Raw genomic sequence first — 14,085 nt, 5'->3', positions numbered from 1 at the left:
TGGTTAAGGTTATAAACTGATCTCATATGTCAGATCTTATTGTTATATTTTGTTTCTTTTTCCATTTAAACACCATTCAAGATATTGACTTCAGACTTTGCATGTAGGTAGATGGTAAGGGGACAATTTGCAGAGCACATGAATTAGTCTATAGGTCAAACATTAGGTGACAAATCGATTTAAAAGGTCAAACATGTCTGTCTTAAGTTTGTTTGCATTACCGCAAAATCCACATAGGTGAGTCCATTTTTGAAAAATTATAATGTCATAAAATTTTTGGAGCTAAATTACCTGTGTTTTATTGCAGTATGAACAACAGGCTCCACCAGCACGTCATAGACAACCTTCTATAGTGGATGATGACAGTAGCTCATCAGACGAAGATACACTGAAAGCTGTGGACTCTCAAAGGCAACGAAATAAACAACAACACAGGTAAATAAATATCACCTATAATGATTGATCTATTTATTACTTGAACACAAGATTACATGTCATAATATCACACATTAAAAGTTACTCTTGGATCCACCTTATTCTTAAAAGGCTTTTTAATGAATTGCATCTTTATTTTGCAAGATCTAGAAAGAAACTCTTTGGATCTTATGTATTACATGTTTTTAATTATGTTAATTTAATGGCCAAAAATGTATTTTTCCCTAGCCGATGATTCTGCATTTTGTTTTATTTGACAAAGTGTTTGAATGAAAATGTTACTAAAGTGTCCGGATATTTTATTAATAATCCATTCAAAAATAAAAGTTAAATTGCATTTTTAGCTCGACTATTCGAAGAATACTCCAAGCTATTCTACTCGCACTGGCATCTGCGTCTGCATTACACCTTGGTTAAGGAAAGCAGGTGGATGTTACAGCTAATATATTCCTGTGGTCCTAGAAGAACTTGATCTTAACTTTTTTATTCTGACAAATGTAAATCTATATCCATACTGAAGTAAAGCTTTTTTCAGAATGGATATACAAATGTTTACTGTCAAGGATATAAGTAACTTTATTTCACCTTTAACAGGGGTTTACACTTGCTACGTAATGGTGACTCTGCCCCAAAGCACAGAAAGCATATAAATAGGTATCATTGTGTGTGAAATAAACATCTTGTCTAACATTTTATATCATTTTTCTTGCTAAAGATATTTATGTCTTCTACCACAAACATATTGTTTTTGCCCTGTCCGTCCGTCACACTTCATTTCCGATCAATAACTGGAGAACCATTTGACCTAGAACATCCAACTTCATAGAGTGGCAAGGCTTATGGAGTAGATGACCCCTATTGTTTTTTTGGTCACTCCATCAAAGGTCAAGGTCACGGGCCTGAACATGGAAAACCCTTTCCGATAAATAACTTGAGAACCACTTGACCCAGAATGTTGAAACTATATAAGATGATTGGACATGCAGAGTAGATGACCTGTATTGATTTTGGGGTTACTCTACTAGAGGTCAAGGTCACAGGGGCCAGAACATGGAAATCCATTTCCGATTAGTAATCTGAGAATCATTTAGCTGTGAACCATTAAACTTCATAGGATTATAGGACTTTCAGAGTAGATGACCCTTATGATTTTGGGGGTCACCTGGGCAAAGGTCAAGGTCACAGGGGCCTGAACATGGAAAACTCTTTCCCATCAGTAACTTGAGAACCACTTGACCTAGAATGTTCAAACTTCACAGGATGATTAAACATGCAGCGTAGATGACCCCTGTTGACTTTTGAGTCACTTAATCAAAGGTCAAGGTCACAGGGGCCAGAACATGGAAAACTGTTTCCAATCCACAACTTGAGAACCACTTGGCCCAGAATGTTGAAACTTAGTGGGATGATTGAACATGCCAAGTAGATGATACGTATTGCGGCCAACCATAAGTGTCTCTTTGACTTTCGTTCCTGTCCTCTGTTGACTTCTTGCTTATTACTACTATGCATTGGGGAGACATGCACTTTTCTACAAAAGCATCTTCTAGTTTAACCAGATTTCAGTGTGTACAGATCAGTGCCAATACAGATACATTTCTCTATTTCTGCTAAGAAACAGTGCTTATCAACACTGAGTCATACTTATTTCACTTATATTAGTTTAAATGTATTTATATACTGAAATTTTAGAATAGATTTTTGTGCCCCCACCACTCAGTGGAGGTGGCATATAGATTTGGTCTTGTCTGTGCATCCGTCTGTCCGAAAAAAGTTTGTTACGCACCTAGATCAAAAAGCATAAATTTGATATAATTTGTTGAAACCTTGCATTAGTCTTTATCATGGTATGAACCTGTGCACCTCCTAATTTTCGTTTGGTTCTGCTTCCTATTTCCAGAGTTATCGCCAAAGAAATAGTAAAAAATGCACATTTTCACCTTGTATTGCACCTAACTAAAAAAGTATTTGATGTAAATTGATGAAACCTTGCATGAGTCTTAATCACACTATGAACTTGGGCACCTCCTGTTTTTCATCTGCTTCACCCCCTGTTTCCAGAGTTATGCCCTGTGAAATAGTAAACAAGAGGGCCATGATAGCCCTATATCGCTCACCTGTTATCATTGCACTTGAGGACAAGAAGGTCCTCAGAAAAAATATCTAAGTCCACAAAGGACAGGAACAACAAAGAGAAGAAATTTAACCAAAAAGAAAAAAAATTCTTACAAGGTACAGATATGTCAAAATACACCTGAAAATTGGAGGTACCATCCATGTTGTACCACAGAAAAGTGGTCTCGGTTTTTCCCTACGGCCAATAATAAAAATGTTACTAAAAATAAGCTATTTATAGTAACGTAAAAGGGAAGTAATTAAAAAAGAAATTATTGTAAGTGAACAAAAGAAGGATCTGCCAAATAAATCTGTTGACATAAATGAAATTTCAGATCAGTATCTTCATTAGTTACGGAGATATACCCATTTTAATTTGAAATAAAGGGAGGTAATTTGACATAAAATCAGTCCATAGTTATCTACCCTGATTGGCTCAGTCCAACTAATGACAATAATGAAATTTCAAATAAGTCCTATAAGTACTTACTGATATAAATCCATTTTGATTACAGTCAGGGGAGGTAATCAGATATAAAATAACTCTGGAACCTACGATTGGATCTGATTTGCCATGGAATCCAAGATTTATTGTTGTTGAAGATATTTTGGAAGTTTGTATCAAATAAAACCATAAATCGCCCCCTTAAAGCAAAAAGGTACCAAGTGCCTTCTTTATTCATATGCTCATGGTACCTTTTTGCATTAAGGGGACGAAATGAAGTATCTATATGGCTGCAAAAGCCAAAATAGCCAATTTTGGACCTTTAAGGGGCCATAACTCTAGAAACAATGATGGAATCTGGCCAGTTCAAGAAAGGAACCAAGATCTTGTGGTAATACAAGTTGTGTGCAAGTTTGGTTAAAATCAAATCATAAATGAAGCTGCTATTGTGCAGACAAGGTCAAAATAGCTAATTTTGGCCCTTTCAGGGGCCATAACTCTGGAACCCATTAAGGGGTCTGGTCGGTTTAAAAAAGGAACCGAGATCTTATGGTGACACAAGTTTTGTGCAAGTTTGATTAAATTCAAATCATAAATGAAGCTGCTATTGTGCAGACAAGGTCAAAATAGCTAATTCTGGCCCTTTCAGGGGCCATAACTCTGGAACCCATAATGAAATTTCGCAAGTTCAAAAAAAAGGAACCAAGACCTTATAGTGATACAAGTTGTGTGCAAGTTTGGTTAAAATAAAATCATAAATGAAGCTGCTATTATGCAGACAAGGTTAAAATAGCTAATTCTGGCCCTTTCAGGGGCCATAACTCTGGAACCCATATTGGAATCTGGCCAGTTCAAGAAAGGAACCAAGATCTTATGGTGATACAAGTTGTGTGCCAGTTTGGTAAAAATCAAGTTATAAATAAAGCTGCTATTGTGCAGACAAGGTCAAAATAGCTAATTTTGGCCCTTTCAGGGGCCATAACTCTGGAACCCATAATGGGATCTGGCCAGATCAAGACAGGAACCGAGATCTTATGGTGACACAAGTTGTGTGCAAGTTTGGTTAAAATAAAATCATAAATGAAACCACTATCGTGCAGACAAGAAATTGTTGACGCACGCACGGACGGACGGACTGACGACGGACGAAAGGTGATCACAAAAGCTCACCTTGTCACTATTTGACAGGTGAGCTAAAAATGTTCATTTTGAAAAAAAAATGATGAGTTATTGTCATCACTTGAGCGGTTGTCGGCGTCGGCGTCGGCGTCGGCGTTGCCTGGTTAAGTTTTATGTTTAGGTCAGCTTTTCTCCTAAACTATCAAAGCTATTGCTTTGAAACTTGGAATACTTGTTCACCATCATAAGCTGACCCTGTATAGCAAGAAACATAACTCCATCTTGCTTTTTGCAAGATTTATGGCCCCTTTTGTACTTAGAAAATATCAGATTTCTTGGTTAAGTTTTATGTTTAGGTCAACTTTTCTCCTAAACTATTAAAGCTTTGGCTTTGAAACTTGGAATACTTGTTCACCATCATAAGCAGACCCTGTACATCAAGAAACATAACTCCATCTTGCTTTTTGCAAGAATTATTGCCCTTTTGGACTTAGAAAATCAGTTTTCTTGGTTAAGTTTTATGTTTAGGTCAGCTTTTATCCTAAACTATCAAAGCTATTCCTTTAAAACTTGCAACACTTGTTCACCATCATAAGCTGACCCTGTACAGCAAGAAACATAACTCCATCCTGCTTTTTGCAAGATTTATGGCCCCTTTTGGACTTACAAAATATCAGATTTCTTGGTTAAGTTTTATGTTTAGGTCAACTTTTTCTCTTAAACTATCAAAGCTATTGCTTTAAAACTTGCAACACTTGTTCACCATCATAAGCTGACCCTGTACAGCAAGCAACATAACTCCATCCTGCTTTTTGCAATAATTATTGCCCCTTTTGGACTTAGAAAAATCATTTTCTTGGTTGAATATTATGTTTAAGTCAACTTTTCTCATAAACTATCAAAGCTATTGCTTTAAAACTTGCAACAGTTTTTCACCATCATAAGTGGACACTGTACATCAAGAAACATAACTCTATCCTGCTTTTTGCAAGAGTAATGGCCCTTTTTAGACTTAGAAAATCATGGGTAGGACAATATTTCTATTATACAAAAAAAATCAGATGAGCGTCAGCACCCGCAAGGCGGTGCTCTTGTTACCTTGTGACGCGCCTACCTGAAAAGTATTTGATATAAATTGATGAAAACTTGCATTAATCTTTATCATGATATAAACTTGCACACCTCCTATTTTTTTCGTCTAGCTGCAACCCTTATTTCCAAAGTTATGGCCCCTAGTATAGTCAAAAATGCACATTTTCACATATTGATGTTCCTAGCTCAAAAAGTATTTGATTTAAATTCATGAAACCTTGCATGAGTCTTTATCATGATGTGACCACTTGGCATTCTTCTTGAGATTTTAATGCCAATTTCAGAGTAACGGCCCTTGAAATAGCCAAAATAGTGATTTTTTTTTTGTGATGCTCTAACTCAAAACGTATATGGCCTAGATTAATGAATCCTTTATATAAAATGTTTGTTGAGGCTATACTCCCTTAAGACTGCAAACATTTGAATTATTGCCCCTATTTGTGACAAATGTACCAGTGGGGGCACACCCTGTGTCCTACAGACACATTCTAGTTTAAAGAAATGTTTTACATGCACTAGCTTACTGATTACTAACTATTGTGCTGCATGTTGTAATACTTTTAGAGACAAGTGAAATTTAGAGTATTCATACCAAGCCGTATAATTGCCTGTATTTGTTAGTAACATAAAAGCTGCTGGTCTTGGTGTGATAGCTTTTCAAGTTTGTAAGGGAACCAGTTAAATGACTCAACCTAGTGGAGAAATTATTGCGATGTATCAAAGACATGGTCACCAGAGTGTGTGGTCCCTTTTCCCTTTATGTAAATTATGGAATCTTTATTATTGTGACTTGTCACAAACATGGTAGCCAGAGCTTAAAATAGAGAATCTTCAAATGCCGCCCCCCTAAGCATTGGTCTGAAATAATTCCATAGAAATATTCCTTTGGTGCCCCTACTAAAATTGTTAAAAGCCATCATTAGTTGTCAAAAAAATGTGCTGGTGATGAATCTAATTTTCCCTATATAGCAGTATAAGGAACTTTAATTAACTTTGTCTCTGAATCTGAAGACCTTTCTTCAAAGTATTTTAACTTGTAGAAATATTTCTTGTCATGCTTGTTTGAGCTTTGATACTCTGTGAGCTATATAGGATTCCCTGTCTTATTTTAATGCCTTTTTACTGCCTGGGTTCATTCTGCTCACAAACATGCATGTTATGCCCCACTAGGTGGAGCTCATGATTCTTCTGTCTATATGATTCCAAACCTACCATATAACCAAGATGTTCTTTTGTGAATGGGGTTCATGTCTGACAATTGTGTAACATTTTCTTTTCATTAATCAGTCATATCTTTTTGAAAGAAATCTTATCCAAACTTTATGCTTAAAATTATCATATCACAGTTAAGCTTGTTTTTTATGCCCCCGGCATCTACTGATGCGGGAGGCATATAGTGATTGTCCTGTCCGTCCGTCCGTTCATCTGCCTGTACGAGGTTAACCAAATGGGACCGTTTCGTCTAGCATCAACACCCCTTACTAGAATGACTTGAAACTAATGCAGATGTAACCTGTGACCATTCCCCATCTTCAGACATCACCTGACCTCAGTTTGACCTTGACCTTGACCTCATTTTGGACTTAAGTTGCTTTATATGGGCCATCTCTTGGTTAACCAAATGGGACTGTTTCGTCTAGCATCAATACCCCTTACAAGAATGAATTGATACTAATACAGATGTAAACTGTGACCATTCCTCATCTTCAAACATCACCTGACCTCAGTTTGACCTTGACCTCGTTTTGGACTTAGGTGCAAAATCTATCAACAAGGATGCCACTGGGGGCATCAAGCATTTATTGAACGCAGCTCCTTGTTTCCACATATTATTCTGCTTTGCTGCTGTTAGCTTTCATGTTTTTAGTGCATTCGAAAAAAAAATAGAGTGGGTTTCTGTGTCTTAAATTAATTACAAAGCTTTTAGAATTTTGAAAGATAGTGTCAGGTCTTAATTTAAATACAGTTGTAGAACTGTATTATGTGATTATTGTCTCACTCTAACATGAATTTCTTTTGCCATTTTACTAAATCTGTCAAGAGTTAGAATTTAAGTGATATTTTCAGATTTCAGGTTTCAGCTGTCTGACTTTTAAGTTATTTAATAACTTATTATGACATTTGCTATCATTAGCATGTAAAATATTTTGGGACAGTTGTTGAAATAATTGTAGAAGGGGTGCTTATTGTAGTCCTTCACCAGTACTGCTAGCTTAAATCCCATTCAAAAACACCATTGCTCAGCCGTCAGTTTCAAACCTGTATATATATATATTCAGGAAGAACAAGGAAGTGAACAATTTGATCTCGGTATTAGACAATACACTACATATAGATAAAGACGATGATGAGGAGGAGCTACAAGAGGTCAAGGTCACTGATGAAACTCCTAGAATACCAAAAAGTTCATCCATGCCAAGTAGGTTCTGTTATATGACAGCAGGCAGTTGAACTGGGGGGTGTTGCTGCTTTGTAATGTCACTGTTGAAAAGCTGCGTGTTTCTGCTCTGTAATGACAAGCAGTTTAACTGGTAATTGTTGTTGCTAGGTAACAGCAGGCAGTTGAACTGGCATGTATTTCTGTTACAAAAAACAGTTGAACTGTCGAATGTTTCTTCTATGTAACAGCAGGCAATTGTGTTTTCTCTGTAATGGCAGACAGCTGAACTGATGTGCTTTTACATCAGAGAGTTGAACTAGCATGTATTTCTGCTATGTTACATCAGAGAGTTAAACTAGCGTGTATTTCTGCTATGTTACAGCAGAGAGTTGAACTAGCGTGTATTTCTGCTATGTTACATCAGAGTGTTGAACTAGCATGTATTTCTGCTATGTTACAGCAAAGAGTTGAACTAGCGTGTATTTCTGCTATGTTACCGCAGTGAGTTGAACTGGCATGTTTTTCTGCTATGTTACAGCAGACAGTTGAACTGGTGTGTATTATGTCTCTCTCCACCCCCCCCCACACTAGTAGAACCTTCAAACTTCTTAGGGTGGCAGGGCTGCTGGAGTAGACAACCCCTATTGTTTTGGGGTCACTCAATCAAAGGTCAAGGTCACTGGGGCCTGAACATGGGAAACCATTTCCAATCAATTACTTGAGAACCACTTGACCCAGTATGTTGAAACTTCATAGGATGATTGGTCATGCAGAGTAGATGATCCCTATTGATTTTGGGGTCACTCTGTAAAAGGTCAAGGTCACAGGGTCCTGAGCATGGAAAACCATTTCCTGTCAATAACTTGAGAACCACTTGACCCAGAATGCTGAATCTTCATAGGATGATTGGACATGCAGACTAGATTACCCCTGTTAATTTTTGGGTCACTCTATTAAGGGTCAAGGTCATAGAGGCTTCAACATGGAAAACCATTTCCGATCATTTCCTGTCAATAACTTGAGAACCACTTGACCAAGACTGTTGAATTTCATATGATGATTAGACATGCAAGGTAGATGATCCGTATTGATTTTGAGGTCACTCTATTTAAGGTCAAAGTCATAGCAGACAGAACATGGAAATTCATTTCCACTCAATAACTCGAGAACCGTTTGACCTAGAACCTTCAAACTTCAAACGTTGATAGGATTTACAGAGCAGATAACCCCTATTGTTTTTGGGGTCACGCCATCAAAGGTCAAGGTCACAAGGGGCTGAACATTGAAATTTCTTTCCAATCAATAACTTGGGAACCACTTTACCCAGAATGTTGAAACTAATAAGGATGGTTGGACATGCAGAGTAGATGGCCCCAACTGATTTTCGGGTCACTCAATCAAAGGTCAAGGTCACAGGGACCTGAACATGGAAAACCATTTCCAATTCACAACTTGAGAACTACTAGGCCCAAAATGGTGAAACTTAGTGGGTTGATTGGACATACCAAGTAGATAATCCCTATTGCAGCCAACCATCAGTTGGCTTTTGCTCCTGTCTCCTATTGACTTCTTGCCAATATGACTATTGGGGAGATGTGCGCTTTTGTACAGAAGCATTTTCTAGATTCTTCTTATATTAGTAGTGGAGATTATTTGTCTCACACTGGGACATTACTGCTGAAATTTAGATCAGTTGAGCATACATTCCCCACTGAGCTTACTCAGTGCCAAGTATGTATCTTGATATAAAGGTTAAAATTTCAGCAGGCAAGTAGTGTATGTCAGTGCTCATCATTTGGACTTATAAATGTATAATAAGCATTGTTATTTCTCTATTACAGAAAAAAAAATATTAGTCAGAATTAAATGAATGTGTAACATCTTTTAATTGACAATGATTTTTTCAGGTTTAAAATTTTTATACAAACTTACTTTACTTATGAAAAATAATAAGACTTTTTGTGTTAAAATTAAAGAAGGATAAATATCTTAACATGAGATTTCATAACCAGTGATAGTGAACATTTTCTGTTATTGGTACATGGTTTATAGTCGCAAACAGTCTCCTTTCAGTGCTGCAGAACGTAGATTTGAAGTAAAACAGTTCTCTTGTACAGTATATGTTTAATAGACTTTGGTATATTTCAGGTGTAGATACATTATGTAATGCTGACAGATTGATGGCTAGAATAAAAGTTCTGCATGAGTAAGTAACTTGTATACTGTCTTTGTGTTCACACACTGTTTAATTTGAAGTTCCTTTGTCTTGTTCAAAACACATGACTGGACAGTTTAGGCTTATAACTGAGACCCCTCAGTTAAGTTAAATTCTTAATATGTTTGAAGAGGTTCTGAGTTTTTTTTTACCAAAAATAAGTGAGAGTTTGTGTAGTTCCGTGTTTTTTTTTTTACAGACCTATACCGTAGATGTGGGATGGCCAATTTAGTGGCAGGTACTGGGGAGTTTATATAATTCTGTGTTTGTTTTTTCAGGGATTGTATAAAGGGTGTTGGATGGCCTGTATTCAGACAGGCGTATGAGATACTGAGGAGATTGTATAGTTGTGTGTTTGTAACTTCAGGGATTGTATAAAGGGTGCGAGATGGCCTGTATTCAGACAGGTGTATGAGATACTGAGGAGATTGTATAGTTGTGCGTTTGTAATTTTAGGGATTGTATAAAGGGTGCGAGATGGCCTATATTCAGACAGGTGTATGAGATACTGAGGAGATTGTATAGTTGTTTGTTTTCATGGATTGTATAAAGGATGCGAGATGGCCTATATTCAGACAGGCTTATGAGATACTGAGGAGATTGTATAGTTGTGTGTTTGTAATTTCATGGATTGTATAAAGGGTGCGAGATGGCCTATTTTCAGACAGACGTATGAGATACTGAGGAGATTGTATAGTTGTATGTTTGTAATTTCAGGGATTGTATAAAGGGTGCGGGATGGCCTATATTGAAACAGGCATATAAGATACTGGGGAGTTTGTATACTGTGAAATCATTAATATTCTTGGGGGACTACTTTTTGTGGATTTCGTGGTTGAGTCAATTCACTAAATTTAATCCCAACAAGCAAGTAAAATTCGCATTCATGTTATGTTCAAAAGTTGAAATCCATGAATTCATATCCCTACAAAATTTCCATTTTGACCCAAACCATGAAATTTCATGCCCACGAAATTAAATGATTTTACAGTAGTCGTGTGTTTGTTTGTTTTTCAGGGGTTGTATAAAGGCTGTGGGATGGCCTATATTGAGACAGGCCTATGAGGTACTGGGGAATTTGTATAATTCTTTGTTTGTGTTTTCAGGGACTGTATAAAAGGTGTGGGATGGCCTATATTGAAACAGGCGTATGAGATACTGGGGAGAATAGAGGAGGACGAGGTGGAGGTAAACTAATGATATTGTTATTTAAAATCCAAAAAGCACTTGTAGTCACGTTGTCTTGGTAAGAATAAGAAAAAACGAGTCAAAATAAGAAAAAGACACTTCTTGACTTTTCAGAATATTGCTAATGATCAGTCTTCATTATACTAAGCTTTCCCTTTATAAGCACTAGTTTTCATTTTAAGGGTTAGATGAAAATACGTTGTTTTTTTAAAGTGAATTGTATACATCAGTCTATCCTTTTTTTTATTTCAGAAGTTAAGTGCATAAGTCATGTAAATACAATACCTATGGCAAATATCCTAAATGTTTCATCATGTGTATCTGAAATTAGTTGCAGATGTAAAATGTTTGTCGAACCACTTTAGAATCAAGATTGCCCTTTTAAAAAATTCCCCCTTGAAGGTTTTTTGTTGTTTTTAGCCCACCTGTCACATAGTGACAAGATGAGCTTTTTTGATCACCCTTTGCTCGTTATCCGTCCGTTGGCGACTGCTTCCACAGTCCGTCCACAATTTCTTGTGAACATGATGGAGACCACATTTTGCAACCGATTTTAATCAAACTTGCACACAACTTGTATTAGCATAATATCTTGGTTCCTTTCAAAAACCTTTCAGAGTTATGCCCTTTAAAGGGCCAATATTTGCTATTCTGGCTTGTGAACATGATAGAGACCACATTTTGCAATCAATTTAAATCAAATCTGAGCACAACTTATATTGGAATAATATCTCAGTTCCTTTTGAAAACTGGATTCCATCGTGGGTTCTAGAGTTATTATCCTGAAATTTTCTATTTTGGCCCTTTCTGCCATGTGGAGGTTTTATTTATGCTTTGATTTGATACAGCTTGCACAGAATGTTCATCTTGATAATCTCTAGGCCAAGATAGAAACTGGGTCATATGGGGTCAAAAACTAGGTCACCAGGACAAATAAAAGGAAAAGCTTGTTAACACCCTAGAGGCCACATTTATGATCCTATCTTCATGAAACTTGGTCAGAATATTTATCTTCATGATTTCTATGCCAGGTTTAAAACTGGATCATAGGGGGTCAAAAACTAGGTCATCCAGTCAAATCAAAGGAAAAGCTTGTTTACACTCTTGAGGCCACATTTATGACCATATCTTCAAGACTCTTGGTCAGAATGTTTATCTTGATGATTCCTAGGCCAAGTTCGAAACTGGGTCATGTAGGGTCAAAAACTAGTTCACCCGCTCAAATCAAATTAAAAGCTTGTTAACACTCTAGAGGCCACATGTATGACCATATCTTCAAGACTCATGGTCAGAATGTTTATCTTGATGATTCCTAGGCCATGTTCTAAACTGGGTCATGTGGGGGTCTAAAACTAGGTCACCTTAAAAGCTTGTTAACACTGTAGAGGCCACATTTACCACCCTGTCTTGGTGAAACTTGGTAACAATGTTTATCTTGATGATTCCAAGGCCAAGTTTAAAAGGTGTGCAATATAGGGTCATCATGACCCTCTTATCTTAAATATGCTCCTTTTCTGTCAATGTGGTGTACATATTCAATACAGTGTCTATATTACTAAGTATTTTTATGTAATAAATAAATAACAATACAGATTTTAGTAAGTAATCAAAGTCATGGAAGTAACCTACACTATTTTTGTTTACAGCCCAAGTTAGTGGCTCTGATGGGTAAAGACAATTTTGACTTGTACGCTGGGAAGATTTGGCAGTTGAAGTTCTGTGAAGATATGGCACGTATAGGGATTCCGTTCTAGCCACTAATTACATTTTCCTGATGGTTAAGCTTCATAACAGACAGACGCGCGGACAAACACCAGGTTACTTGGAGTATATTATAGTAGAGTGTCTGTAAAGAATGTGACAGTGACATAATAGAATGTAATAGTTTCATCTTAGGATTTGAGAGTTACTCAAGTGATGAAAGCTATTAATCTTGTGATCATGAAATCTAGTAGGATAGATATATTTAGAATGGAGAATTGAATTGCTCATATGAACAAGCAGCCTTTGCAGTCGAGTCATTAATTTTTAAAGCCGGTGATGAACTGCTTTAATGCCCTGATCAGAAAAATGCTGGTGTAGAAAAAAGTAGAGTGTACAAAGGAGTGATTTCTGTGCATGTCATGAAAAATTAGATATAACTTGTGTAAGTATAGACCTTTGTAATGAAATAGATATAAACTACAGTGGTTTGGAAGGGGATGGAAATGTTAATAGAAAGCATGAAACAGTTGTTTTAAAAGGCTGTTGGCTGCATACAGTAAATACGTGTGAATATCTGATAACTGTTACATTTATTAGTTAATCAAGAAGATGTCATTGAAATGTTTTGTTTTCTTTTTTTTTTTAAGAAAAAATGTTATTTACCTACTTACTCTCATCTAACTGAAGTTAGTTTGATTTACTGTTGTAAGTCTTTGTACTGGTATATTATACATGTGGCTATGTTGGTAATAATGCAGGCATCTTGTTGTATGCCAAATATGTAACACACATTTGTGAACGTGATGGGCATTTTTTCTGTTAACTTGCTCTGTGTAATCATTCATGGTATTCATTTTGCAGTATTTTATTTTCACATTTTTATCTTTTAACATTTTTCAGTTTTTCTGGGTTTTTTTATTGTTAAAGCATAATGGCGTCACAGTCACTATATGTAATAAATGCTTTTATCCTCAGGTTGCTTCATTTTAACCAGAATTTATCAGTCAGAGTTAGTGTTAGTTAATTTGTCTTTTTTTCATATAGAAAATAGTTGTGATTGATACAGGGCTGTATGAAGCTTAATCATCGAGAAAGTGATTTTTGTTTTGCTCAATGCAAGGCTTTTTTGCTTAGTGTGGAAATGGAGTTATTTCTCTGTAATAAATCAGATATAAACTATAATAAGTAATAAGGTTTCATCTATGTATTAATTAGCCTTCTCTGGAGTGAACAGTACTTGTAAACATACATTTTAATCTTGATAACTTGTCAGTGTCATTGACTTAATGTTAAAATTTTCAAATTCTTTTTATTGATCTTCATTGTAGTTATCTTAAGTAGATTTGAGCCAAGCCATGAGAAAACCAACATAGTGGCTTTGCAACCAGCCTG

At 36.3% G+C, this 14,085-nt stretch overlaps 1 protein-coding gene across 5 annotated transcripts in view; it reads left to right on the top strand.

Annotated features, from left to right (window-relative positions):
- LOC123532054 (serine/threonine-protein kinase Nek4-like) overlaps positions 1-13,336 on the top strand; it is a 51,626-nt gene extending 38,290 nt beyond the window's left edge. For 4 of the 5 annotated variants that reach the window (XM_053533022.1, XM_053533023.1, XM_053533025.1 and 1 more), the window contains 6 exons: positions 308-435; positions 1,030-1,089; positions 7,486-7,625; positions 9,735-9,792; positions 10,908-10,989; positions 12,636-13,336. In XM_053533022.1, coding sequence (XP_053388997.1) covers positions 308-435; positions 1,030-1,089; positions 7,486-7,625; positions 9,735-9,792; positions 10,908-10,989; positions 12,636-12,743 — 576 coding nt within the window. In that variant the 3' untranslated portion in view covers positions 12,744-13,336. The remainder of the gene's footprint in view (positions 1-307; positions 436-1,029; positions 1,090-7,485; positions 7,626-9,734; positions 9,793-10,907; positions 10,990-12,635) is intronic. The other variant, XM_053533024.1, reaches the window with a different exon arrangement.
- Positions 13,337-14,085: the final 749 nt, after the last annotated feature.

The sequence above is a fragment of the Mercenaria mercenaria genome, unplaced genomic scaffold (assembly GCF_021730395.1).
Source record: "Mercenaria mercenaria strain notata unplaced genomic scaffold, MADL_Memer_1 contig_1956, whole genome shotgun sequence".
NCBI classification, from domain to species: domain Eukaryota; kingdom Metazoa; phylum Mollusca; class Bivalvia; order Venerida; family Veneridae; genus Mercenaria; species Mercenaria mercenaria.
Note: the sequence above shows the minus strand (reverse complement) of the source record. Positions and strands in the feature narration are given on the sequence as shown.